Source organism: Dromiciops gliroides, chromosome 2, assembly GCF_019393635.1.
Source record: "Dromiciops gliroides isolate mDroGli1 chromosome 2, mDroGli1.pri, whole genome shotgun sequence".
Taxonomy (NCBI): Eukaryota; Metazoa; Chordata; class Mammalia; order Microbiotheria; family Microbiotheriidae; genus Dromiciops; species Dromiciops gliroides.
In genome coordinates, this window is record NC_057862.1 from 181,600,707 (window position 1) to 181,626,553 (window position 25,847).

General features: G+C 37.2%; 1 protein-coding gene across 2 annotated transcripts in view; it reads left to right on the forward strand.

Annotated features, from left to right (window-relative positions):
• Window positions 1–25,847, forward strand: part of SLC12A6 (solute carrier family 12 member 6) — a 99,708-nt gene that overhangs the window by 51,260 nt on the left and 22,601 nt on the right. Inside the window, exons 2-8 of one of the 2 annotated variants that reach the window (XM_043980777.1) lie at window positions 4,740–4,784; window positions 16,208–16,302; window positions 17,617–17,748; window positions 18,416–18,562; window positions 22,457–22,511; window positions 23,024–23,154; window positions 24,066–24,307. In XM_043980777.1, coding sequence (XP_043836712.1) covers window positions 4,740–4,784; window positions 16,208–16,302; window positions 17,617–17,748; window positions 18,416–18,562; window positions 22,457–22,511; window positions 23,024–23,154; window positions 24,066–24,307 — 847 coding nt within the window. The remainder of the gene's footprint in view (window positions 1–4,739; window positions 4,785–16,207; window positions 16,303–17,616; window positions 17,749–18,415; window positions 18,563–22,456; window positions 22,512–23,023; window positions 23,155–24,065; window positions 24,308–25,847) is intronic. The other variant, XM_043980778.1, reaches the window with a different exon arrangement.

Below are 25,847 nucleotides of genomic sequence, written 5' to 3' on the forward strand. Positions count from 1 at the left end.
GGCCATTCCTATATGGAAATTAAGTGTTGAGCTCTTTATGGAGGAATGCTGTCCTAGATTTGGTTGGATTTGAGTCCCAACTCCAGACAGACATACTAGCTTTGTGACTCTGGTCTAGTTATTTAATTTCTCAGTGCCCCAGGCTACTCCCAAAGCCTGAACTGAAGATCAGCTTTGAATCAAGCCCTTTGAAAAGGTTTTCTTATGTAACTCTCTTGCAAATAGTCCACAGACATCTTGCTTGACCCTCTAGGCATATAGGGAATTAGATAAAATTTATATTCCTTATTAGTCACCTTGGATGAGTTATTCTGAGCATTCAAGGGTGTTGCATGTTTATTATATATTTTAGGTTTTATGTTTCAGAATGAGCTTGCCTGGTAATAGAAAAAAAATAGAAATGATGTCCTCAGAGTTACCCATTCGGTTCTATGTTATGCTTTCCTGGTTTTCATTTGCAACCACAGTATGAGTTGTGACTAATAGTGTCTATTATAACCAAAACCAGCTTGATTTATGAAGGGTATAGAAGAACAGGAATGTTATAATCACTGAGGATTATGTGGCTTTAAATATGAGGTAATAAATGAGAAAGAATTTAGTGTCATTTTGACTAATATTATCCACTCCCAAGGTTGGGCAAACCTGGTTATATCTGGGAGTGAACCAAGCAGGAAAGATCAAGACAAGCTAATTCAGATAACACAGTAGAAAGGTACTTCTTTATATATCCAAACAGGGCTGTTATATTGCAAAATTTGGCATGTAGTATGTATACATATTAACACCCATTCCACCTAAACCCAGTGTCCAAATCAGAATTTTCCTAGTCATGTCCAGTTTCAGGGTATAGTCACACCAGAAAGAATGAACTTCCAGATTTGCCCTTGTTTTCAGCTCATAATATTAATGATAATCAAATATTGGCAGATGGATATCTATATACCAGTAATTACTGGGTAGGTGTTTGCCTGCCATTGCCTAACATGATACCTTTTTTTCCATTGAAAAGATTATTGATAACACACAGGGCAGGAATCACATGGTACCTACCACCTGGCATACCACCTGGCCATGTAGTGCTGTTCTCAGAGCTGAAGTGAGAGGGAAGCCAAGGTGTCAGCATTCCTCCAACCTTCCTCCTTTAAGAAGAAAGGAAATTTAAGTCAGATACTATAGAACCCTAAATTTTACCACCAGTATTATTATTCAGAACTTAATATGTCCACCTTTTGCTATTGTATAGAAACGAGGAATTAAAAAGAAACTTAATTATCACATGGATATAAAGAACATTTACTGCTCAATTCAATTATTTGTTATTTATCTTTGTCTTCTGTATTAAATAATAATGCCATTTTGCTTTTTTTATTCATATATCCTTTGTATAATCTGGCATAGAAATGACATTGATAGATGCTCAAGACAAGATTTGAATAATTGATAATCCAAAATGGCAAATGAACTTAGGAAGTAGCAAAGGGTCCTAGAGTCCTGTGGAGACTTTTGGTGAGCATTATTATGGTCTTACACACTTCTGGATTTAAAATTTACACCATTTAGTATAAGAGCATGTATAAAATACCTCAGATAACTCTTTCTGCTGATAGTTTATGATTAAGTATGTTGTTTCTTTTACCCACTCTCCTTTTTGAGTGTTGATTTTAATTTATGATAATCCTAGTACCAATAAAAAGGATTGTTGAGGTTTCTCAAGAAAATAATATAGGATTTAGCCCTCAGGTGTATCTGGGTAGCTAGTGCCCTGCCCCAGTTGGTACCTCAATAGTTGTTATCTTTCAGAAAGTGCAAGTCTGACTGGTTAGCTTTAATATTATAACTTTAAATTAATTAAGACCGCCAAAGAGGTGACTGGTGAATTACATTGATTGTGATTTTTAATATCTGTTGCATTAGGGCCTTGGTTTAGTGCCATCACTATATTACATTCAAAGGCAGCATGGTGTGGTATGGTTTGAAAAGTACAAGACTTGGCGTCTATAAGCCTGGGCTGGAATCTTAGCTCACACATTAACTGGCTGTGTGCCCATGGATGAATCAGTCAACCTCGTTGAGCTTCAGTTCTCTCATCTGTAAAATGGGAACAATCCTTGGATTGCCTGCCTCACAGACTTATAAGGAAAGTGCCTTGTAAGCTTTCAAGTGAAATATAAATGACAGTTATTAGATATTGTCATCACCAATTATCTAATTGTCATTTTATTTTATTTTTTAATAGTTTTTCTATCTTTTGTTTTTACGTCACATAGATTTCCCCCATATTTCTTCCCCTCTTCTCTCCCCAAAGCCTTCTCTTAAAACTAAGAATATTTTAAAAGAAAAAATTATTTAAACCTGATGAAGACCTTCAAAAAAAATTGACCATTTCAATCATTGTTCCATACTTGTAAATCTGATCTCTGCAAAGGAGCAGAAGGAGGTATCTTCTCATATGAATGTAATTGAACGCCACAAGCAAAGACAAATAAAAAGAATTCAGAAAAGCATGGAAAGACATTTGGAATGAATTATATAGAACCAAGAAAACAACCTACACTTTAACTACAGCACTGTAAATGGAAAGAACAAAAAAGGCAAAATTGAGTGCTGTGTAATTATAATCATCATCCAGGTTTGGCTCTGGAAAAGAGCTAAGAAAATTTATCCTTCTCACTTCTTTGTAGAGGTGAGGAACAAAGATGTCAAACACTTCATGTACTGGTAGATAAAAGCAAGAACTTGATCAGTTTTGCTGAAATTATTTTTGTCTCTTTTTTACCTTTTTTTTTTTTTTTTTTTGCAAAGAGTGGTTCCCTAATTAGAAGGGATATACTTGGAAATGAAAGTGATATGTCATGCAGATAAAATTGCCTTTTTAAAAAACCTTAAAAATAAGTCAGATTTTGTTTTCCTATTAGTGATCTTTTCATTTATATTGTTGTAGTTATTCTTTGTGTTCTTTGGATACTGCTTAGTTCACTATGCAATAGTTCATACAAGTCTTCCCATGTTTCTCTGAACTCCTTCCTATTTGTCACTTCTTATAGAACAGTAACTTTTCACTGGTACATTCACATGCCATAGATTTTTCTGCACTGTCTATTTGAGCTCACTTTATTTCTAATTCTTTGCCACTATAGAGAGTGCTACTATGAATATGCTGGTACATATTGAAATTTTGTTTCTACCTTTAACTCACTAGAGGTGAATGCCCAATAGTGAGATTTGGAGGGATGGGTCATAGTGTACAGACAATTTAGTCACTCCTCTTGCATGATTCCAAATAGATTAGTGTGCCCCTCCAACACTGTTCCCAATTGCTACAGATGTATAAGCAAAAGATATTCCTTAATAGATCAAAGGAGTTCTTGAGAAAAGAAATGCAAGATATCAACAGGTATATGAAAAATGTTCCAAATTACTAATGGCAATGGAAATGCAAATTAAAATGATTCTGAGGTTGTGCTTCACACTCATCAGATTGCCAAAGATGACTAAAAGAGGAATGGCAATTATTAGAGTGCCAGTGAGAGTGAAGGCACACTAATACACTATTGGTGTAACTGTAAATGTTTGGGTAAGCCATTCTGGAAAACCACTTGGAACTGTATACAAAAAGCCATTAATCTGTGTATTCCCTTTAACTCAGTAACCAACTAGTGGACATATGCTCCAAAGAGATGAAAGACAGAAGGAAAGGACCAATATGTAAAAAAATATTTATAGCAGGTTTTTGTGGTGTTAAAAAAATCAAAACAAAGTGGGTGCCCATCTATTAGTGGATGTCTGAACAAACTGTGATGCATTAATAGAGTATTATTTCACTTCAAGAATGACCAAAGGCTAGGATTTAGAGAAACCTGGGAAGAGTTATAAATAGATACAGGGTGAAGCAAACAAAATCAGGAGAACAATTTGTACAGTGTCCAGTCATGACTTCAGAAGACATGATGATGAAGCAAGCATCCCCTCTCTGGGCAGAAAGTTAATGGATTATAGGTATAGATTGAGACATAACTTTTCAACATATAACCAGTATGTAAATTTGTCTTGTTTGAATATATTTGTTACAAAGTAAGGCTTTTATTTTGGAGGGGAAGAATTGGGGGAGTAGGAGGTTAGTGATAGATTTTTGGTTTTGGGGGGCAATGAGGGATAAGTGACTTGTCCAGGGTCACACAGCTAGTAAGTGTCAAGTGTCTGAGGCTGGATTTGAACTCAGGTCCTCCTGAATCCAGGGCTGGTGCTTTATCTACTGCCCCACCTAGATTTTTAATAAACAATAGAGATTCATGTTTTCATATTCAACCCTCTTTCTGTTCTTTGTGTGTGGAAATGTTCATGTTTGTTGATGTTTGTTAATTTAATAAAAATTGGGAATAAAACATTGAAAGTTGCTGGATTTTGCCATCTTTGCCATTTTGCAAGATGTGAAATTGAAACAATGGATTTTTAAATATGCATTTTTGAAGCGTGTTTTCATATGTTCATTTGTAGCTTGAAATTCTTCTTGGGAAAGATATTTTTTCATATCCTCCGTAGTGATTTATTTTTAATTGTAACTCATTTTTTGTTTCTTTTTTAACTGAGAGACAGTAGTTACATTCAGATTTTTTCATGATTTTGCTTTACTTTTATTTTGTTAATGTATTTTGGGGGAGGTTTTTAACATTTGCTCATTTCCTTGTTTTCTTTTTGTCATTCATTTTTCCTTTTCTTTTTGATTGTTTGTTTTTCAGACCCGAGTCAGAACTCCATCACAGGAGAACACAGCCAGCTGCTAGGTACAGTATTGCTGAGGGGGACCAGCTTTTCTCTATGGTCCTCCCTGCCTGTACTAACCTGGACATTTGAGACCTTCTGAATTGAGTTCCCTCACTAAATCTTTTTTCTTTCTTTTTTTCCTTTCTCACCATTTCCATCTTTCTTCCACCTTCCATAGCCATAATTTAGGAAGGGCTTTTGGAGATCATCCTGCACCTTGGTTAAGGCTCAGTTTGTCTATATTTAGAAAACCCGTTTAGTGATCTTTTTCCAGAGTCTATAGTTAGAGAGAAAATTGTGGGAGTCAGAATTGCTTTGTTTTAATATAATCCTAAAAGGAGTCTATTGTTCGTTGTACTAAATAGAATAGGGAGAAGACAGGTACTGCATTATATCCTGAACTTTGCAACTAACTGCCTTAGCCTGTGACTATATTGGTGAGTATATTGTTGTTGTTTTGGATACTTTCATTTTAATATTTCAAAGTATTTTATAAATAACATCATCTTAAGCAACCCATAGCTATTTATGCTTCCAAGCATGATGTGGTGGTGAATTAATTTTCTCATCATCCCATTGTATTTAAAGAAAGTATCTGAAATTGGGGAATATTTGTGGGATCCCAGAACTGGTACCTTTTTGGAGATTCACAGAGAAAGGTTGGGTTAGGTACGTTAAAAAAGTGTCAAAGTAGAGGACATAGCTGATATAGTCTTTACTTCTATTTAAAAAGCTTCAGAAATTGATGTAAAAACTAAGATACTAGTGCCTTATTTTCTTTTCATTCAGGAAACACATTCCTGAGTGTAAATGCCATACAAATTGATTTAAACATATCTCTGGACTTTAAAAATTTGGCACCATCTCCCTTCCTAGCACTGAATTAAGAGTCAGAAGACTTGAGTTTCAATCCTGGTTCTACTGTTTATTAGTCATTTAACTTTAGTGTCTTCTCCCCTCAGAGCCTTAGGCTATCTGTCTTTAAGATGGGGACAATACTATTTTGCCCTGCCTACTCCACAGGATATTTCTAAGGATCCAATAAGATAATAGATTCTAAGTATTTTGAAAATTGTAAAACTCTACATATAAGTATGGTGGTATCTCTAGGGCAATATCTCTCAAATGGTATTCTTTTTCAAAATTTTAATTTTGGAAATAATTTCAATTTTTAAAAATCTTTTCTCTCCTCTCACCCCTGCCCCAATCATTTGGGAAAAAAAGAAAAGAAAAACCCAAACCCTTGTTTTATAGTCAAGCAACACAAAAATGGCATGTCCAAAAAATGTGTCTCCTTTTGCATTTTGAGTCCATCACCTTTCTTTCAGGAAATGAGTAGCTAAATACATTGTTATCCCGCCCTCCCCAAATTGTAGTGGGTCACTGTATTGCATTTATTGTATAAATTGTTCTAGTTCTGCTCACTTCTCTGTCAATTTATACAAGTCTTCCCAGATTTTCCTGAAACTATCCCTTTTCTTCATTTTTTATGATGTGATAGTATTCCATTACATTTATATATCATAATTTGTTCAGCCATTCCCCAATTGTTGAGAGCCCCCTTAGTTTGCAGTTCTTTGCCAGTAATGAAAAAGCTGCCATAAATATTTTTGTAAGCATGAGTCCTTTTCCCATTTCTTTGATCTCTTTAGGCTATTGCCTGGTAGTGGATATCTGGGTCAAAGAGTATGTACAGTTTAGTAACTTTTAAATTATAGTTCCAAATTGCTTTCCAGAATAACCAGACCAATTCAGAGGAGCACAGTGTATTAATGTGGCTTTTTCCCACAAACCCTCTAACTTTTGTCATTTTCTTTTTTTCATCAACTTTGCCAGTCTGCTATGTAGAACATCAGAGTTTGCTTTAATTTGCATTTCTCTAATTATTATTTGGAGTATTTTTTCCACATGGTTATTGATAGCTTGGATTTCTTCCTTTAAAAACTATAAGTTAGGGGCAGCTAGATGGCGCAGTGGATAGAGCACTGGCCCTGGAGTCAGGAGTACCTGAGTTCAAATCCGGCCTCAGACACTTACTAGCTATGTGACCCTGGGCAAGTCACTTAGCCCTAATTGCCCTGCCAAAACAAAACAAAACAAAACAAAAAACTATAAGTTAAATCCATTGCCCCTTTATCTACTGGGAAGTGATTTATAATACTTTCCATATATCCATTTGGAACTTAGTTAGTACATAGCATAAGCTTTCCTTCTAAACCTGGTATCTGCCAAACTGCTTTCCGGTTTTTCAAGCAGTTTTTGTCAGATAATGAGTCCTTAACCCAGTAGTATGAGTTTATTAAACACTAGCTTTGTTTTCTTCTGTATGTTGTATATTTAATACATTCCACTGGTGACCTCTCACATTTTTTTACCTGTATCAAATCATTCTGATTATTTCTGAATTATTTTAAGTATTGTAAGAGATCCAGTATTGATAAACCTCCTTTCTTCCTGATTTTTTTCATTATGTCCCTTGAGATTCTTACTCTGCAGCAATTCCCAAATGATGGTATTTAGAAATCTAATGTTCCATATGACAGGGCAGGGGTTCTATGAGAAAAGGTTAATGTTTACAATATTTTTCCTCTAAAAAACTAAGTATCAGTCAACAGGTACTTATGTGTCAAGAACCACATGTGTGTGTATATATATACACATACATGTGTGTGTATATATATACATATATATATACATATATATCACAATACTTGCAGGTTTTAATTTTTCAATATAAGAATGGTTCTTTTTTTTCTATTTTATCCTAAGGTTTCTCCATATTTACAAACTAGCCTTCATATTGCCTCTATCTCTGGAACATAAAACCATTAAAGTCTTTTCAAGGAATAGCTTAAATTAGTTTCATAGTAAATATAAAATGAAGGCACACTGAAGGGGGGAAACAGGACTTTACTACTGCTAACCCAGTAGACGGGAATAGGCACAATGGCTTATACACCACTGGTGCGTGATATTAGGAAAACTGCAGACAAACCTGTGCATGTGTGTGTGCGTGTGTGTGTGTGTGTGTGTGTGTGTGTGTGTGTGTGTGTGTTAGGAGCATTTTCTGTTTCCTTAGTGCTGGCTAAATGTGCAGGTGATACTGCCTTTCCTATGAAAGAGTAACCCCAGACATTAATTACTTTTGGTTAGTAACAATTGCATAAAACTCCTAACCATTTTGAGCATTTTAATCAGTTTTCTGGCCAGTTCCCAGGTAATTCCATCCCACCACTCTGAATAACTCACCTGTGTTTGCTGGGGTAGACTATCCTCTTCCCTGTAATGACTCTGAGAGTGGGGCTAATGTGGTGTGATTACTGTATTCTTTCCCCTTACTCTTTGCCTTGGGAAGAATTGTTTCAGCTTTAGGATCTTAATCCCTAAGAGAATAATTTTTTAAAGAACTATGAAATCAGCAGTAACAGTTGCTAGAGAAAAATTAATGGTAATTATTGTTATGCTTTTCATTTATCCTAGTGTTTTCTCCCTAAAGGGGCCCTAGTAATTGGCAATATAACTCTTAGTAGCTGTCTGTGATGTTACTATTTGGAGGTAATTTAGTCCTGTTAGATAAAGAACCAGTTCACTTGTTAAACATCACATATTGAATTATATTTATAATAGTCCCTTTCATTCCTTCTTTTTTTTTTTTTTTAAAAAAAACAAGGTACAGTCTTTTCCCTGTAACTATTGCACCATTGGTGTTTGAGGCACTGTACCTATTCCTTGTCTATTGGGTTAGCAGTAGTAAGGTCCTGTTTCCCCTCTTCGGTGACTCACCGGGCCTCTTCTACAAGTCCTAGGGATGGGCTGAGGGAAAACTCAAAAGATGAAAGAGTAAAGCTACCAGTATTATCACATACAGAAATATGTAGCAAGCAGAGTGAAGTTTCAAAAGGAAGAAGTTATAGTTTAGGCTGATTTTGGTTAAGATCATTTTAAGAAGCATTTCCTAGCCAACAAGGTCTATACCAAGACAGCTAAAAGTACAAGTTAAGTGATTCTGAGCCAAGACGATTGCTGAGGATTAGGGAGTGGGGCTTTAAGGAACGTTTCTAAAATTGTTACATTAGACAATGGACTCAATAGTTTTCCTATTTAATTTAATATATAATCATGTCTTTTTAAACAGCCCAAATACTAGCTGGGTAAGGAAGGAAGATAAAACGATAAAATGGAATTGCCATATGTTTCTAGAGGTACAGACTATTTTTGACCACTTCCTACTATCTTTCTATACCTAAGATACATATTTTTGAAAGGGGCTGCCATTCAAATTCTAGTATTCTAGAGCTAGAAGGGGCTCCAGACCCCATCCAGCCCAACTCTCTCATTTTACTGATGATGAACTGAGGCTCAGAGAAATTGCTTAAGATCATACAGTAAGCAAGCTTTTAACCTAGGTCCTTTGACGTCAAATCCAGTGCTCTTTCTACTCCACTATGCTGCTTTTGTTGAACTCTTTGTCCCTCAGTGATTGATCGGGACTTAAAAAAAAATTATAGACCTCTTTTCATTTCACAAAGGCCATTTTCTGTTTTTCTTTAGAGACATGGTAGAAAATAATGTTTGGGTTCATTTGAAATCAGCCACATGCTCATCGTTGCTCTAAAATTGCCTTAATGGGAACATGTTTTGTTGTTGTTGTTGTTGTTGTTGTTGTTGTTGTTGTTGGAGAGGGTGAAAGGAATGGTGACCTTACAACAATGTAAAATTGCTTACAATGAAACAAGAAGCCTTTGAAAAATTATATCAAAGACATAGCAATACTTCTATTTAAATTATGCATAATAAGTGACAAAATTGAAAATGGGAAGTATGATGATTGCTTAGGCAGGCAAAGGGCAGGTGCTACTTCAAGATGTAGGAGAAAAAAGACAGGACATTTTTATAGAACCCTTAGATATCTCTCTCTCTAACTCTATCTAATCTATATTATATCTATATTTATATGTCAATATAAATCTCTATATCTGTAGAGAGATATCTATATATCAATCTATCTTTATAGAGAGATCTAAACAATAGAGAGATATCTAGACATAGCTATCTATAGAAATAGCTATATAGACTGATAGACAGACAGAGATATCCACACACATAGGCATATCTTGGAAATAGTGTAGGTTTGGTTCTAGACCACTGCAGTAAAGCGAATATTGTAGTAAAGTGAACGATGTGAATTTTTTGGTGTCCCAGTGCATATAAAAGCTATGTTTATACTATGTTGTAGTCTATTAAGTGTGCAATCGTATTATGTTTAAAAATTTATATAACTTAATTTTAAAATATTTTATTGCTAAAACAAATGCTAATCATCATCTGGGCCTTCAACGAATCAATCTTTTTGCTAGTGGAGGGTCTTACCCCAGTGCTGATGACTATTGACTGATCAGGGTAGTAGTTGCTGAAGGCAATTTCTTAAAATAAGACAGTAATGAAGTTTACCTTAGTTGACTTTTCCTTTTACTTGAACACTTTGAGGAAATTGTAGGGTTATTAATTGGCCTAATTTCAATATTGTTGTGTCTAAGGAAGGCTTGAGGAGAAGGAGAGGGACAGGAGAATGACCTATCAGCAGAATAGTCAAGACACACACAATATTTGTCAATTAAGTTCACCATCTTATATGTATGCAATTGGTGGCACCCCAAAACAATTAACAAGAGTAATATCAAAGATCACTGATCACAGATCACTATAATAAATATAATAATGATGACAATGTTTGAAATATGAGAATTACGAAAATGTGACAGAGACACAATGTGAACACATGTTTTGGGAAAATAGCACTGGTAGACTTACACAATGCAGGATTGCCACAAACCTTCAATTTGTAAAAGATGCAGTATCTTTGAAGCACAATAAAACGAGGTATGACTGTATATCTACAGATAGATATAAATAGAAGAATAGATGGATGATATAATGATGCTCAGGTTCTGTTACCAGTAGATAAATAGGGTAGGGGAGAAGATAACTTTCTGTCTACAATAATTTCAGTAAAATGCTACTGCCCCCCACCTTCTTCTGTGGCTGGTCTTAGACATTAAACAAGGCTCTTAAACACTTCTTCTGCTACTTCACTTTTCTAGCTTTAAAATGGAAAGAAAATATTTCTAAAACCTTTGAAAATGACCATATGACCAACCTGACCAGATCAGCTCTGCCATATCTACCTACAGTGAGAAATATTTATATTTTTAATTTCTTTTTTTTTAAATTTTCAACATTTGTTTTGGTTTTGGGGGTTTGGGGTTTTTTTTGGGTTTTTTGCGGGGCAATGGGGGTTAAGTGACTTGCCCAGGGTCACACAGCTAGTAAGTGTCAAGTGTCTGAGGCCAAATTTGAACTCAGGTACTCCTGAATCCAGGGCCAGTGCTTTATCCACTGCGCCAACTAGCCTCCCCAAGAAATATTTATATTTTTAAAATAATATAAACTCTAACAGAATAATTACAGCATTTTTTACTGTCCTTTTTCTGTTTTTGTACTCAAGTTTTGTTGTTCATCTGATCTGTCGGTACACTGTGTCATGTTCTTTTATTCCTGCTTTCTTTGCTCTCTATCATTTCATATCTGTCTTTCCATTTTTCTTTATATTCTTCATATTTGTCATTTTTAATGGTCTAATGATATTCCATGGGAATGATATACACTTCAGAGGGGTTTTTTTCTAAAGGGATTCCTATCCTACCTCATATTGTATTCACTGTATTTGACCTTAGAGGAGTACTGTGGTCCCATAGAAAGGAACAGGATTTGGAATCAGAAGACCTTGGTTCAAATCCTGGTTCTGCTGTGTGAACTTGGGCAACTGGTTTCATCTCTCTGAACCTCTGTTTCTTCATGTGTAAAGTGCAGGGGAATGGACTTCAAAGTCCCTTCTAGTCCATAATCTAATGATATGCTTGTTTCTAGATAGAAAAAAAAAAGTGGAAAAGAAAATAGATGAGACACAAAATACCAGAAGAGTGAAAAGAGATGTAGAATGAAATAGTCTCCAGATTTCACTCATTCCAGTTTATTTTAACATATACCTTTAAATTTTTCATAAGAGTGAGATACGTCCTCCTGTGGTAGAAAAGTCAAGTCAGCAAGCGTTTATTAAAAGGCAAAAGATGGTCTCTGCTCTTAAGGAGCTCACAGTCTCATAAAGGAGACAACATGCAAACAACTATGTACAAAAAAAGATACATGCAGGATATAAATTGGGGATAATCAACAAAGGGAAGACACTAGCATTACAGGGGATCAAGAAAAGCTTCCTGTACAGGTGGGATTTTGTTTTATTGTTTGCCCTTCATTCTCAAAGAGGATCATGACATTGAGAGGTGATGTCATGACTTGCAGTGAATTGGATTTAAGTGAGTAAAGGCTGTGCAGAGTCACCAGCCTCACTGTCTCCAACAGAGCCATCTGGGTCCAGTGGCAAGATATAGATCAGGACAACTGGAGATGGCCCCAGATGTTTGAGGTAAACCGGATTCAGTGACTTGCCAAGGGTCACACAGCTAGTAAGTGTCAAGTGTCTGAGACCAAATTTGAATGCAGCTCTTCCTGACTCCAGGGCCAGTGCTCTATCCACTGTACCACCTCACTGCCCAGATGTGATTTTAGCTAGGTTTTGAAGGAAGCCAGGGAATCCAGGAGGTGAAGATGAGAAAGGAAAGAGTTCCAAGGATGGGGGCATAGTCAATGGAAATGCCCAGAGTTGGAAGATGGAAGGTTTTGTTCAAGGAACAGCGAGAGGGCCAGTGTCACTTCATCACAGAGTATTTGTAGGGGAAGAAGGTCTGGAAAGATAAGAGGGCCCAGCTTATGAAGGCCTTTGGAAGCCAAACAGAGGATTTCATATTGATCTCAGAGGTGATAGGGAGCCACTGGAGTTTACTGAATTGGCAACTGACATGGCCACACCTAGGAAAGTTGGAATCTGCTCTGCAAAACTTATTGCCTGATGCTATTCTTCATCTGTAAAATGTAAATAATATTTTCACTTCCTACCTCATAGGATAGTTGTGAGGAAATAAATTGTAAACTATAAAAAATAATTATAATTTACATTTATTATAGGATCATAGATTTAGAGCTTCAAGAGACTTCAGAATCCAATGCCTTTGCTTAACAGAGGAGGAATTCGGTCGAGATAGAACAGGAGTACAAGTGTTATGACATCCCTAGTTTACAGATGAGGAAACTGGAGGTGAGAAGTGCCTTGCCCATAGTCACAATATCAAAACTGCCATTTGCCCTCAGGTCTTCTTTAAGTCAGAACTCTTTCTATTTCATATATTTATGCAAATAGATAAATTTCTATGAATATATATTTCATTTATGCACATATGTCCATATTATTTTAGTATGCATATTGTACTACAGATATGTAGGCTGTGAGGGAGGGAGTCTGATTCTAAGAGTCACATTTTTATGAAGCTTATAATATGTGGCTATTCATTTATATTAACTCACATTCATATGTACATAGTATACACATATGTGCAAGTATATAAGTATATAAATAGCACTGGTTGTAGATACCATCTCCATACTTGCTTTTTAGAGTCAGAGGTTGGGAATATCCTCCTGATTCCACTTGGAAACATATCCCTGAATACCTCCCCTACTGCTTGCTACTCCATGCCTGCTTTACTTGCTTATCCTTTTGTCTAACCTAGGCAAATCAGAGCAGAGATGTGCTGGTAAATGTTTAACAACCAGCTCTCCAAAAAGAGGAAGGAAAAACCTGTAGACATGACACTCTTTTAACTTTAATCCCCATCATTAATATTTTTCCCACCGTCAGGCATTTTCTCTGGCTATAATCCAAGCCTGGAACGCTCTCCCTCCTCATCTCTGCCTACTATGTACCAGGCACTGTGCTCCCTGGGCATACAAAGAAAGGCAAATGGCAGTCCCTGCCCTCAGGGATTTTACATTCTAATGGAGAAGAGAACAAACAAACAATTATTTACATATGAGATTATGGGATAAATGGGGGGGGGGGGGTGAGGAATAACAGAGGGAAGGCACTAGAATTAAGAGAAATTAGGAAATGCTTCCTGTAAAACGTGGGATTTTAGTTGGGATTTGAAGGAAGCCAGAGAAGCCAGGATGGGGAGATGAGGAGGAAGAACATTCCAGGCATGGGGGACAGCCAGAGAAAATGCCCAGAGGCAAGAGATGGAGTGTCTTGTTCATGGAATAACTAGGCCAGTTTCACTGGTTCAAAGAGTATTGAGGGGAATGGCATAAAGTGTAAAAGACTAGAAAGGTAGTGGTGGGGGCTAGGTTATAAAGAGCTTTGAATGCCAAACAAAGCATTTTGTTTGTGATCCTGGAGGCAATAGGGAACCAATTGAGTTTATTGAGTAGGGACCAGACTTGTACTTTAGGAAAATCATTTTAGTGGCTAAATAGAAGATAGACTGGAATAGGGAGAGAGGCAGGCTGACCTATTGGCAGGCTATTGCACTAGTCCAGGCATGAGTTGATCCGGGCTAGCACTAGGGTGGTGGCAATGTAAGAGAAAAGAAGGGGGCATATACAAGAGATATTGCAAAGGTAAAATTGACAGGTCTTGGCAATAGCTTGGATATGGAGGGTGAGAGATAATGAAGTGTCCAGGATGACTCCTAGGTCACCTAGGAGCCTAGGGCACTGGGAGGATGGTGGTGCTCTTCAAAGTAATAGGAGGTTTGGAAGAGAGAGAGGGTTTAGGGGGAAAGATAATGAGTTCTTCTTTGGACATGTTGAGTTTAAGATGTCTCCTGGAATCCAGTTTGAGGTGTCTGAAAGGCATTTGGAGTTGTGAAACTGGAGAATAGGGCTAGATAGGTAGATTTGAGAATCATCAGCAGAGATGATAATTAAGTCCATGGGAGCTGATGAAGTAGTATAAAGGAAGAAAAGAAGAGAGCCCAGGATAGAACCCTGTGGATTATGAACTGGATGAGAAATCAACAAAGAGACTGAGAAGGAGAGCTCAGAAAGGGACTAAGAGAACCAGGAGAGTGATTTCTTTAAAACCTGGAGAGAAGAAAGTATCAAAGAAAATAGAGGGTGATTGACCTGGTCAAAGGCTTCAGAAAGTTTAAGGAGAATGAGGGCTGAGAAAAGGCCACTGGATTTGGCACTTAGTAGATCACTGGGTAACTTTGGAGAGAACAGTTTTGGTGGAATGGTGAGATCAGAAGCCAGACTTAAAGGGTTTAAGGAGAGTGAGAGGAGAGGAAGTGGATTCATCAGTTGTAGATGTCCTTTTCAAGTTTTGCTACGAAGAGAAGAGTTAGAGCATGATAGGGATGGAAGCATCAAGGGAGGGATTTTTTTGAAGATATCGGAGACATGGGTATGTTTGTAGGCAGTAGGGAAGCAGCAATAGACAGAAAGAGATTGAAGTTAAGTGAGCATGGTGATTTAAAAGGGGACAATCTGTTGGAGGAAATAGGATAGAATAGGAGAATGAGACATATACTGATGGAAGTAAAAGATTAAAGGGGAAGTTGGTTTAGGTGAGAAAATACAGTGTATAAAGATTAAAGAATGGCAAAATTGAGGTGTTTGAACTTTATCCTGCAGGCAAACATTTTAGAAAGTTGTTGAACACTAGGGACTGGTAACATGAGTAACCTTGAACAGAGCTGTTAGCCTAATACTAGGGCTGATTTTCTTCCATAGCTCAGTGGCAAAATGTACATAATATCTTATTAACTAAAGATGTAGCAGTTTGGCCAAAGTCATTGGTACAGAAGTATAAACAGACTGGCATTTAAGCTGGCTGTGTGAGAAAATCTTCCATTTCAGCATGGAATAAAAAAGAATATGGGAAGAACCTCAAAACAAGTAAAAAGAGCCTGCACTTGGTATCAGTGTTACTGTGGGCAGATCCCTTTAAGGCTCAGTAGCATCCTCTGCAAAATTAGGGGAAATACCTGATGGTACCACCCAGGGCTATTTTAAAGGATCAAAGGAGATGAGCATATAGTGGGTGCTATATAAAATACTTATTCCTTTCCTTCACCTTCCCTTCAAGAATGGGGATAATACTTGAACTAACAAACTGATAGGACTATTGTGAAGAAAGCACTTTGTAATGTGGGGTGGTGGTTGTTATTACTCGTACAGGTGACTAGATGATGTCTGAGATTTCATCATCTGAGGGTCTTCCGAACAGCAGATGCCTGAAGAATCATTGGAATTATTTATGTTCAGTACTGCTCAGATTCTTATGTACTACCAGTATTCAAGGGAAAATCTTGTTCTTTGATCTTCAGCATCCTTAAATAAAAACTTGCTCACCACTGTTTCTTACTAGGAAATACATGTTATATGTCACAGCAAGTACACTAACTGGCCAGCGTATGCCCATGGAACTTGAATCCCACTAAGAAATTCATTGTTTTCTTCACCTTTTTTTTTTTCCCCTTTAAAACAGATGATGGGCATAAGAAAGCTCGAAATGCTTATCTCAACAACTCCAATTTTGAAGAGGGGGATGAATATTTTGACAGAAACCTGGCACTTTTTGAGGTAATAGTTGAGAGAAAACTAGAGATGGAAATTGTTGTGCAGTCAGTTATGGGTCTTCTATGAGAATACTGGCAAGAATTCTCTAGTATTTTCTATCCCATTAATTGTCAATAAATAATGATAGCTGCATAATTTAGTGATATTATTTAATAAAATAGTGGTTGATTAATGTTTTAAGACATCATTATAGTTAATAATTTTATACACCATATAGTCTAACTTAAATGAGTAGTTGATTTAGCCAACTTTCTACTCGAAGAGTTAAAAAAAATCCTGAAATCTCAAGTATGAATGTTATGATAATGATCAGTTAGTACCAAAATGGTTGATCTGGGACTCTCTCAATAGTACTTTTTGTGGGGTTGGGGTCAATAACTTTCATCGGTATATAGATTTCATTAATATATGGAACTCACAGGATGAAAATTTCTTTCACCTGATTTCATAAATCAGCAGTTTATCTTTAATTGTTAGTCTTTAGGGGACTCCCTGAGTCCCCTAAAGTGACTTGCCTATGGTTATGTATGTAACCAGTACAGGACATGGACACAGGTCTTCCTCACTTAGAAGTCAGCCCTCTATACTGTGCCATCTCTCCTCCTCCTGTGTATAAAACAACACAATTTGTGTCAGTTTGAAAGCCTGTTTCAGGAACATAAGAAAAAGATCATTATAGAAAGTAGACTTATGCTTCTAATTCTAATCTAGTCATCTATCTATTTCCCAGAGAAGACAACAAAGTTAATTCTGAAAGGCTCTGTAGAGCTCTGTCCTAGATACAAGCCAACAGTGCACTTGGCTGACTGAGCAATTTGACAACTGCTGTCTCAATGCTGCTTTCTGTAAAGGACCATCTCCTCTCAACCACTGTCAGGAGACAGAGTGAGGTTTTAAGAAAAGCAAAATCAGCCAAAAACCCTTTTCACAGACCTACTCTTTCAAAGTGATGGCTAGGTCTAGTCTGCTTGCCAAGAGCATTAGCAACCAGTCATGTTTTTAATATTCTTACTAGGCCATAATCTGTCATAGATATCTAACATGATTTTTTTCCAGGCTATAGGCTAAGGAGAAAGGCCATCATAAAATAAATTTGATTTAGTCTTCCTTTAAAAATATGCTACTTACATTCATGTTATCTGATTTGAATTTGTGGTATTCTGTCTGTTGAACAAGGGAAAAGGTAAACTTTTTGGAATAATCTATGAAGTATTTTCTTAATCTATAGTTTTCTATGCCTTGTGTTACTCTGCTATTCACTTAGATGCTTATCACTATTCCTAATTACTTATTTCTTCCTTTTTCCTGACATGGTAGGAAGAAATGGACACTAGGCCAAAAGTGTCTTCACTGCTTAACCGAATGGCTAATTATACTAATTTGACACAAGGAGCAAAGGAGCACGAAGAAGCAGAGAACATTACAGAAGGGAAAAAGAAGCCCACCAAGGTGAGGCCCCAGGATGTAACAAGTGTGTAAAAGACTATAGGAAAGGGAAAAAATATCAGGACAGCACAAGAGAAGAGATCTTATAACTTCTGGTTTGTTAGATTACATCATCTGTCTCTGACTTTAAAAAAAAAAAACCACCGATCAGTTTCACTTAAGATAAAAATATGGAAAAACACATAACTTAACTTATATTGTTGTTCAACTCTCTGAAGACAGGAAGTGCCTCCAAACCTTCATGTTATTGGCTGCTTTTGAGGATTTCTTGCCAAATACTAATGGAGATTAAGTAGTGCTAAGGCAAAGAGCCCTTCTACCTGAGTCATTATTCCATTATCACATGGAGATGATCTCTGTTTGGAGAGGAACTGCATAGCTCTGAGAAGCAGGCGATGTGAAATTATAGAGGACCCATCGATAAAACTTATAGATTTTTATTTGGGACCAAGTACCTATGTGTAATAAAAGGTAGGGTACCTTTCATCTGTAAGGTATGGGTTTCACATATATATGGTTATGTATATTCTTCCCAGGGAACTCTTTATCCTATTATTTATGCTGTTGGAATTAAGATGGTGGGTAAGGACCACATATCTTGGGCGTTAAAGGAGGAAGAGCACCTTTCCCCCTGAATAGACATTTAACTTCTCTACATCTTTCTTTCTAGAGCCCCCAAATGGGTACTTTCATGGGTGTGTACCTCCCGTGTCTACAGAATATTTTTGGGGTGATCCTCTTTCTGCGCCTCACATGGGTGGTGGGCACAGCTGGAGTTCTCCAGGCCTTTGCCATTGTCCTCATCTGCTGCTGCTGTGTAAGTCTCAAATGGATTTCTAGGACTCTTTGGGAATCTTGTGCTTCTGAAAGTCTGTGTATATCAACTATTAGACTTAAGATTCAATATTTGATTAATTGAATTGAACTAAATTTTGAGCAATTTTTTATTTTATCCCCCAAATAATATTAAAGCAAAAAATAATGATTCTATCCTTAAGGAAACATTGTTACTAAAATGAAGTGCAATGTTAAATGATATTTATTCAATGCCTACTGTATGACACAGGGACAGCTAGGTGGCACAGTGGATAGAACACTGGCCCTGAAGTTGGGAGGATCTGAGTTCAAATCTCACCTCAGACATTTACTAGCTGTGTGACCCTGAGCAAATCACTTAACCCCAATTGCCCCAAACATTTGGAGCCATCTCCAGCTGTACTGATGTACATCTTGCCATCTGACCCAGATGGTTCTGGAGGAGAGAGTGAGGCTGGTGACTTTGCACAGCCCTCCCTCACTTAAAATCTAATTCAGTGCAATTCATGACATCACCCTGATGTCATGGTTCTCTTGGAGAACAAAAGACAAACAACAAGAACAACAACATATGATACACTATTCTAGGAATTTCAAAGGGAAAAATTTGCAGGAAAATAAAGAGTGTCCTTCATGAGGACAGAAATGCAGTCTTATTCATTTTCATATTCCTTGGCACCTAGCTCAAGACTTTGAATGCAATATACATTCAGTAAATATTTGTAAAATTTATTTAAGGTGAATGTGGACCCCATTCCTAAAGATCTTGAAGTCAAAAGAATTAGGGCTTTTTGTTCCTTAAAAGATCTAACGTAGCATCAGGAAATACAGGGTTTTTTTGGGTTTTTTTGTTTTTTAATTTTTTTTTTTTAGTGAGGCAATTGGGGTTAAGTGACTTGCCCAGGGTCACACAGCTAGTAAGTGTTAAGTGTCTGAGGCTGGATTTGAACTCAGGTACTCCCGACTCCAAGGTCAGTGCTCTATCCACTGCGCTACCTAGCTGCCCTGGAAATACAGGTTTTTTATATAGAAATTTGCTAAGGGACCCACTTTTATTTAAACTAGTATCAGCCCTAGATTCTAAGGATCATAAAACAGCTGAGAGTATAGTCTAAGTGAGGCACTTCAGTGGGGGAAAATGTTCTTATGTATTAGAGATCCAGGGATAGTTAGATCTTCGCTGTGCCAAGCAAATTCTAATGTAGACAGATAATTTTATTTTGCTCCTTAAGTCTGTTTTGTTTTTGTTTTGTTTTTTGGTGAGGCAATTGGGGTTAAGTGACTTGCCCAGGGTCACACAGCTAGTAAGTGTCAAGTGTCTAAGGTCGGATTTGAACTCAGGTACTCCTGACTCCAGGGCCGGTGCTCTATCCACTGTGCCACCTAGCTGCCCCTATTCTTTTAAATTAAAAGATATTTTCAAGAAAATGTGTGCCCAGGAAAGGAAGTGGACCAGTTATAGCAAGAGTGTAAGCAGCACTCTTATACTTAGAGGTCTGGAGTACATGCCTTGTCTCTACTGCTTTCTACCTGGATGACTGAATCATGTCACTTTGAACCTAATCTGCTTCTTCATCTATAAAATGAGTGATTGGACGAGTTGATCTCCAAAGTAATTTTGAACTCTAAGTCGTTTGATAGTAAATAAATGATTATTGCTCAGATATGCAATGAATCATAGAAGAAACAGAGGAAAGTTTCCCATGAGCAATCTTCTGCCACACCCTACCCCCTTCAGTCATGTCAAGCCCTGCGGATTTTATCTCTGAAATGTGTCCTGAATCAATTCTCTCCTTTTTCTTCCCATAGCCTTGACCTTACCCTGTTTAGACCCTCAATACTTCTTGGCCAGACTATTTTAATAGTCTCTAATTGGTCTACTTACCTCTAAATTTCTCTTCTAATACATCCTGCATAATACTTCCAAAATAAGGTTTCTTATAGCACAGTACCAAGTATTATTTCTATCACACACAAACACACACTCACACTCCTCAGTGGCTTCTCATTCCCTAAGAAAGTATAAACTCCTTAACTCTCCACAGGCTGGTTCCAGTTATACAGTATACTGGTATGAGCATGAGCCTAGGAACCAGGAAAACTGAGTTCTAGCCCTGGTTTTTCCACTGTATCTCTGTGGGCAGCAGATTACTTACTTTATTACTTCAAATATTTGGGCCTTAGTTTTCTCATCTTTAAATTGATGTTTCTTATCTTAAAATTGCTGTTGGATTAGGTAACAGAGAGTCTCTAGGGTCCCTTTTAGCCTTAAAATCTATAATCTTATAATTTCAAAAGTCTTTTTTTTTTTTGCAGGGCAATGAGGGTTAAATGACTTGCCCAGGGTCACACAGCTAGTAAGTGTCAAGTGTTTGAGGCCAGATATAAAGTCATTTTCACCTCTAACAGTCTGTGTGACCAACCATCACAGCTTTATTTACCATTACTATTCTGTATATAACATCTTTCAGCTAAATAAGCTCCCTACTTTCCCTCCTCTCTACTGTTCGTTAGTGTTGTTCCCTCCTCCTGGAATGCCTGTCCCCTCATTTTATCTTGTTAAATTTTTTTTCATCCTGCAGGTCCCACCCACCTCAAATTTCACCATACCATTGCCTTCCCTGAGCCAGAAGTTTGGTAGTTTTTTTCTTTGAATCCCTTCCTCTGAACACAAGGCACTTCTTACCTCCCTTACATGCATTTATCGCATTATTATCATTATTTAAATTTATTATCATAGGTATTTAAATATCTATCATCTTTCCTATTAGAGTATAAAGTCATAGAGGGCAGGTACCATGCTTTATTCTTTGTCTCCTCCACAGCACCTAGTTTAGTGCCTTGTAATCAATCAACATTTATTATGCATTACCCTTGTGCTAAGAAGCACTGTGACTGAGCTAAGTCCTTGCGCATAATAAACTTCTCATTGAGTGAATATAGACAAAAATGATGTGACCAAACACATAATGACATTGTAGGCTAATAACTACAAATGCAAAAGTTTAGTGAGGTTTTTGTCTTTTGTATCATAAGACAAAGTTTTCTCACTGGGAGCTCCCTATATCAATAAAATCACAGCTTCAGTTTTGTTTTGTCTTAATCACCTCATGTATGTGTTATAGGATAGTGATTATGCTGTGAGGAAGGAAGAATAAATCAAAGAGACAGGCTTTGGGCTAACTCCAGGGAGTAGGTTATGAGGCCATGATCACGGCTCCAGATTTTGAGACAAGACTTCTCCTTTAATGGTCCTAGTACCTAGATTATATGGGGCTCTACAATTCGGGGGGGGGGGGGGGGAGGAACTAGAATAACTTAGTTAACCTGATGTGATTTGGAGTTGAAGCATAAGAGTTATGTTTTTTATAGCATATAAGCTATAATTGAACAGAGTGGGGTGCTTCTGGAGAGCAGGTTGAGGAATCCCCAGCCCCTAGGAATGTAACATACCTAGGAATAGTATCATCCTCTTATCTTTTTTTTTCTTTCTTTTTTTTTTTTTTTGTTGAGACAATTGGGATTAAGTGACTTGCCCAGGGTCACACAGCTAGTAAGTGTCAAGTGTCTAAGGCTGGATTTGAACTCCTCCTGAATCCAGGGCTGGTGCTCTATCCATTGTACCACCTAGCTGCCCCCTCATCCTCTTATCTTTACCTTCAGGGGGAAGAAGCCAGCTTCCTACCCAATGGAATGCATAGTTAAGTACTACTAGGGAAATTATTTGCTAAAACTTATCTAAGTGCTTTGGAAATGCATTAAAAAAGGTAATAATAACAGCATTTACATAGCTCTTTGTTTGCAAAGTGTTTTACTTATGTTTATGTTATCTCATTGGATAAGGTAATACAAAAGTATCGTGTTTATTTAGTATTAATCTCTTTCTTTTGCTTAGACAATGCTCACTGCTATCTCCATGAGTGCCATTGCCACCAATGGTGTGGTGCCAGGTAAGTTTTCAGTTTGCCTTCTTGTAGTAGTGAAGTAGGGTTGTAATCTTCTGTCATTACTATGTACTTATAAATCCTGGAATTCAGCAACTAGTTATTCTGAGAAAGTAGAGAGTTTTATGTCATTTAACATATACTCTGCCTTCTTAGACATAGAATGTTGGTCTGTATTCTGTGGAAGGCATTTCATTATGTTATAGAGATCTGTCAGATAAAGATAGGCATGTAAATATTTCTCTTTCAGAATAATTTACATGTCCATTTTTTTTTTTGGTACCTGAAATGACCACCATCTGATTTTTCTGAGACAGTCTAATGAATTTGGTTGCTTCATGTGGAATAAATGAAATTTTTATTCAATGGAGGCTGAATGATGCCGACCTTCCAGTGGGAAATTTGCTCCCTGTACAATCCAAGATACTTGAGAATTTTAGTTATATTAACCTTTATTTTGTATTTTTATTTTCACTGGTAAATATTCCTTTTTAAAAATTCTCATTTTACCTTTCTAGCTGGGGGCTCATACTTCATGATTTCTCGAGCATTAGGCCCAGAGTTTGGTGGAGCTGTGGGCCTCTGCTTCTACCTTGGTACCACTTTTGCAGCAGCCATGTATATCCTTGGTGCCATCGAGATATTCCTGGTGAGTTAATGTCTTGGCTGTGTTCTGGGCTAGGTCCTATGGAGCACAAAGATGAACTTGGTGAAAAACAAAATGCCTTTTCTCAAGATTCTTCCAAATGCTGACTAGAAGAACTGACCAAGTGGTTGATTTTCAGCATGTCCTGGAACTCTTCATTGTGAATTTTATAGAATGGATATAGCTATGACAATGTAGATTTTCACCTCCCCCTTTATTATATTTCTGTGTCGTTTTGAGACTGAGAAAGGAATTTGTTTTTCCTATCAGAGAAAAATGTCGTCGAGTAAAGCAAAATTAATTTCTATTGTCATTCTTACCCCCTTGAATCATTTTTATCCTGACAATGGGAACATTTAAGAGCACACAGTAATCAATATAATCCTTTTATTCAATCTTTTGAATGCAAGTAACAATTCATTCTTGTTGTTCTGCTGGGATAGTTAGCCAGAACAGTGTGTGTTGGGGGGGGGGGGGGAGGGAGAGTGCAAGAAAACCCTTGATAGACTATTTTCCCAGGCATTTCAGGTATTTTAATTTGAAAATAGACTGGAAAAGAAAAACCTAAAAGGGTTCAATTACATTCAATTACATCAAGTCGAATCATCCAAAATTTATTAAGTGCCAGACATCGTGCTAAGCTCTGGGGATACAAAGAAGGGCAAAAAACAGTCTCTGCCCTCAAGAAGCCAACAGTTTAATGGGGGAGAGAACATGCAAACAGCTATGTATAAACGAGATCTATAGGATAAATTGGAGATAATCTTAGAGGGTTGGCACTAGCGTTAGGAGTGTTTTGGATTATTTCTATATATTTTTGCCTTGCTATGTGAACATTGTTGTAGTTCGCTGTAGCACAGATATTTGGTTCCATGAGAATGACCTCATTTTCTCTTTCTTTGCCTTCCTGCTAGATCTACATTTTTCCCCGAGCTGCCATCTTCCGAAGTGATGATGCCCTTAAGGAATCAGCAGCCATGCTAAATAACATGCGTGTCTATGGCACAGCCTTCTTGGTCCTTATGGTGCTGGTAGTGTTTGTTGGCGTACGCTACGTGAACAAGTTTGCCTCACTCTTCTTGGCCTGCGTCATTGTATCTATCTTGGCCATTTATGCTGGAGCCATCAAATCTTCCTTTGCCCCTCCGAATTTCCCGTATGTTGGCACATCTCATCTACTTGAAGGAGGAGGGGGAGGGGGAAGGGGAATAAGAGAATGAGGGCAGGAACCGTATCCTGGAAAATTACTAGAAAGGTCTTGTGGCATGCTAACTGCAGGGCTTTGATGCTAGCCATGCCTCTGAGAGCTTCCTCTAATATAGGCTTGGTCAACATCTAGGCAGAAATCTTCTGAATAAAACTCATTATTTTAGTGATATGACATTGAACCTCAGCACAAAATGGGTAGCTCACTCCATCTCCAGATGACAGATATAAGAAGCCTTTTTATCTTGTGGTGATGTAATGATTATATAGTGTTCTTGGAACAGTTTGTATTTGCAGCAGCACATTATTTATCCATTTGTCTGTTATTTTTAATAGTTCTGTGAGGTAGGTAAATTTACTATCCCATTTTTAGAAATTAGAAAACTGGGGGAAGGGAGAGTGGCAGCAGCCAAGAGGTTTGCTAGCCTGTACTAGAAGCTTCAGTTATGTAGTTTTTAGTGCAGGGCCCTGTGCTTTATGGTCCCAGAATACAGGGTAATCTGTGATGATGGGTAGGTGGTGTCTTTTGAATACACAGATGCTTTTTATCCATCAGTAAGATGGATATTTTAAGCTACTTTCAAGTAGCATAATGGGTATTTGATCCATGCTGTTTTCTAACCCTACCTCCCTGGGATAACCAGTGGTATTCATCTGACAAAAGACTGTTGAGGGTTAAAGGTGGTTATATGCTTGCAATAGAGCTTTTCTTTGAAAAACTGACTGAATCATTTATGGATTAAATCATTATTTCTCCCCCCCCTTAAATTAATTAATTCAATAAACATATATTAAAAACCTACTATGTGCCAGGCACTGTGCTAAGTTCTGGGGATACAAAAAGACAATCCCTGCTCTCAAGGAGTTTACAATCTAATGGGCAAGACAACATGTAAAACAAATATATACAAAGCAAGCTATATACAGGATAAAAAGGAAACAAGGAAAACACTGGAATGAAGAGGGATTAGGGAATGCTTCCTGTAGAAGGTAAGCTTTTTAGTAGAAATTTAAAGGAAGCCAGGGAGCCAATTGAACTACTCAGGCTATCAAGTCAAAGAATTTTAGAACTGGAACAGACCTTAGGATCCAGTTCAGTCCTCTCATTTCATAGATGAAAAGAACTAAGGTCTAAAGAGTTTTTGACTTGTCCAAGGTTATGTAGTTAATTGTTGTCAAAGTCAGGACTAGAATTCTATTTTTCTAACTTCTAGTCCAATTTCCTTTCCTCTGTTTTATCATGCTTTGTGACAATAATAATGAATTTATTCCATAATTCTAGGTTTGCTTCTTTATGTATGGACCTAAATGATCAACTCTATTCTGTCCATAGCTCAATATGGAAAATTCCATCCTGTCTTTGTTCTCCTTTTCTGCTGGTCCTCAGGTGTTGTATTGTTAGTGTAAATAGTAGTCATGTTCAATTTCAGAGGCATTTTAAGGGTGAGTTATTCTTGTGTTAGTATTGATATCTCTAGTTTAAGGGAAGA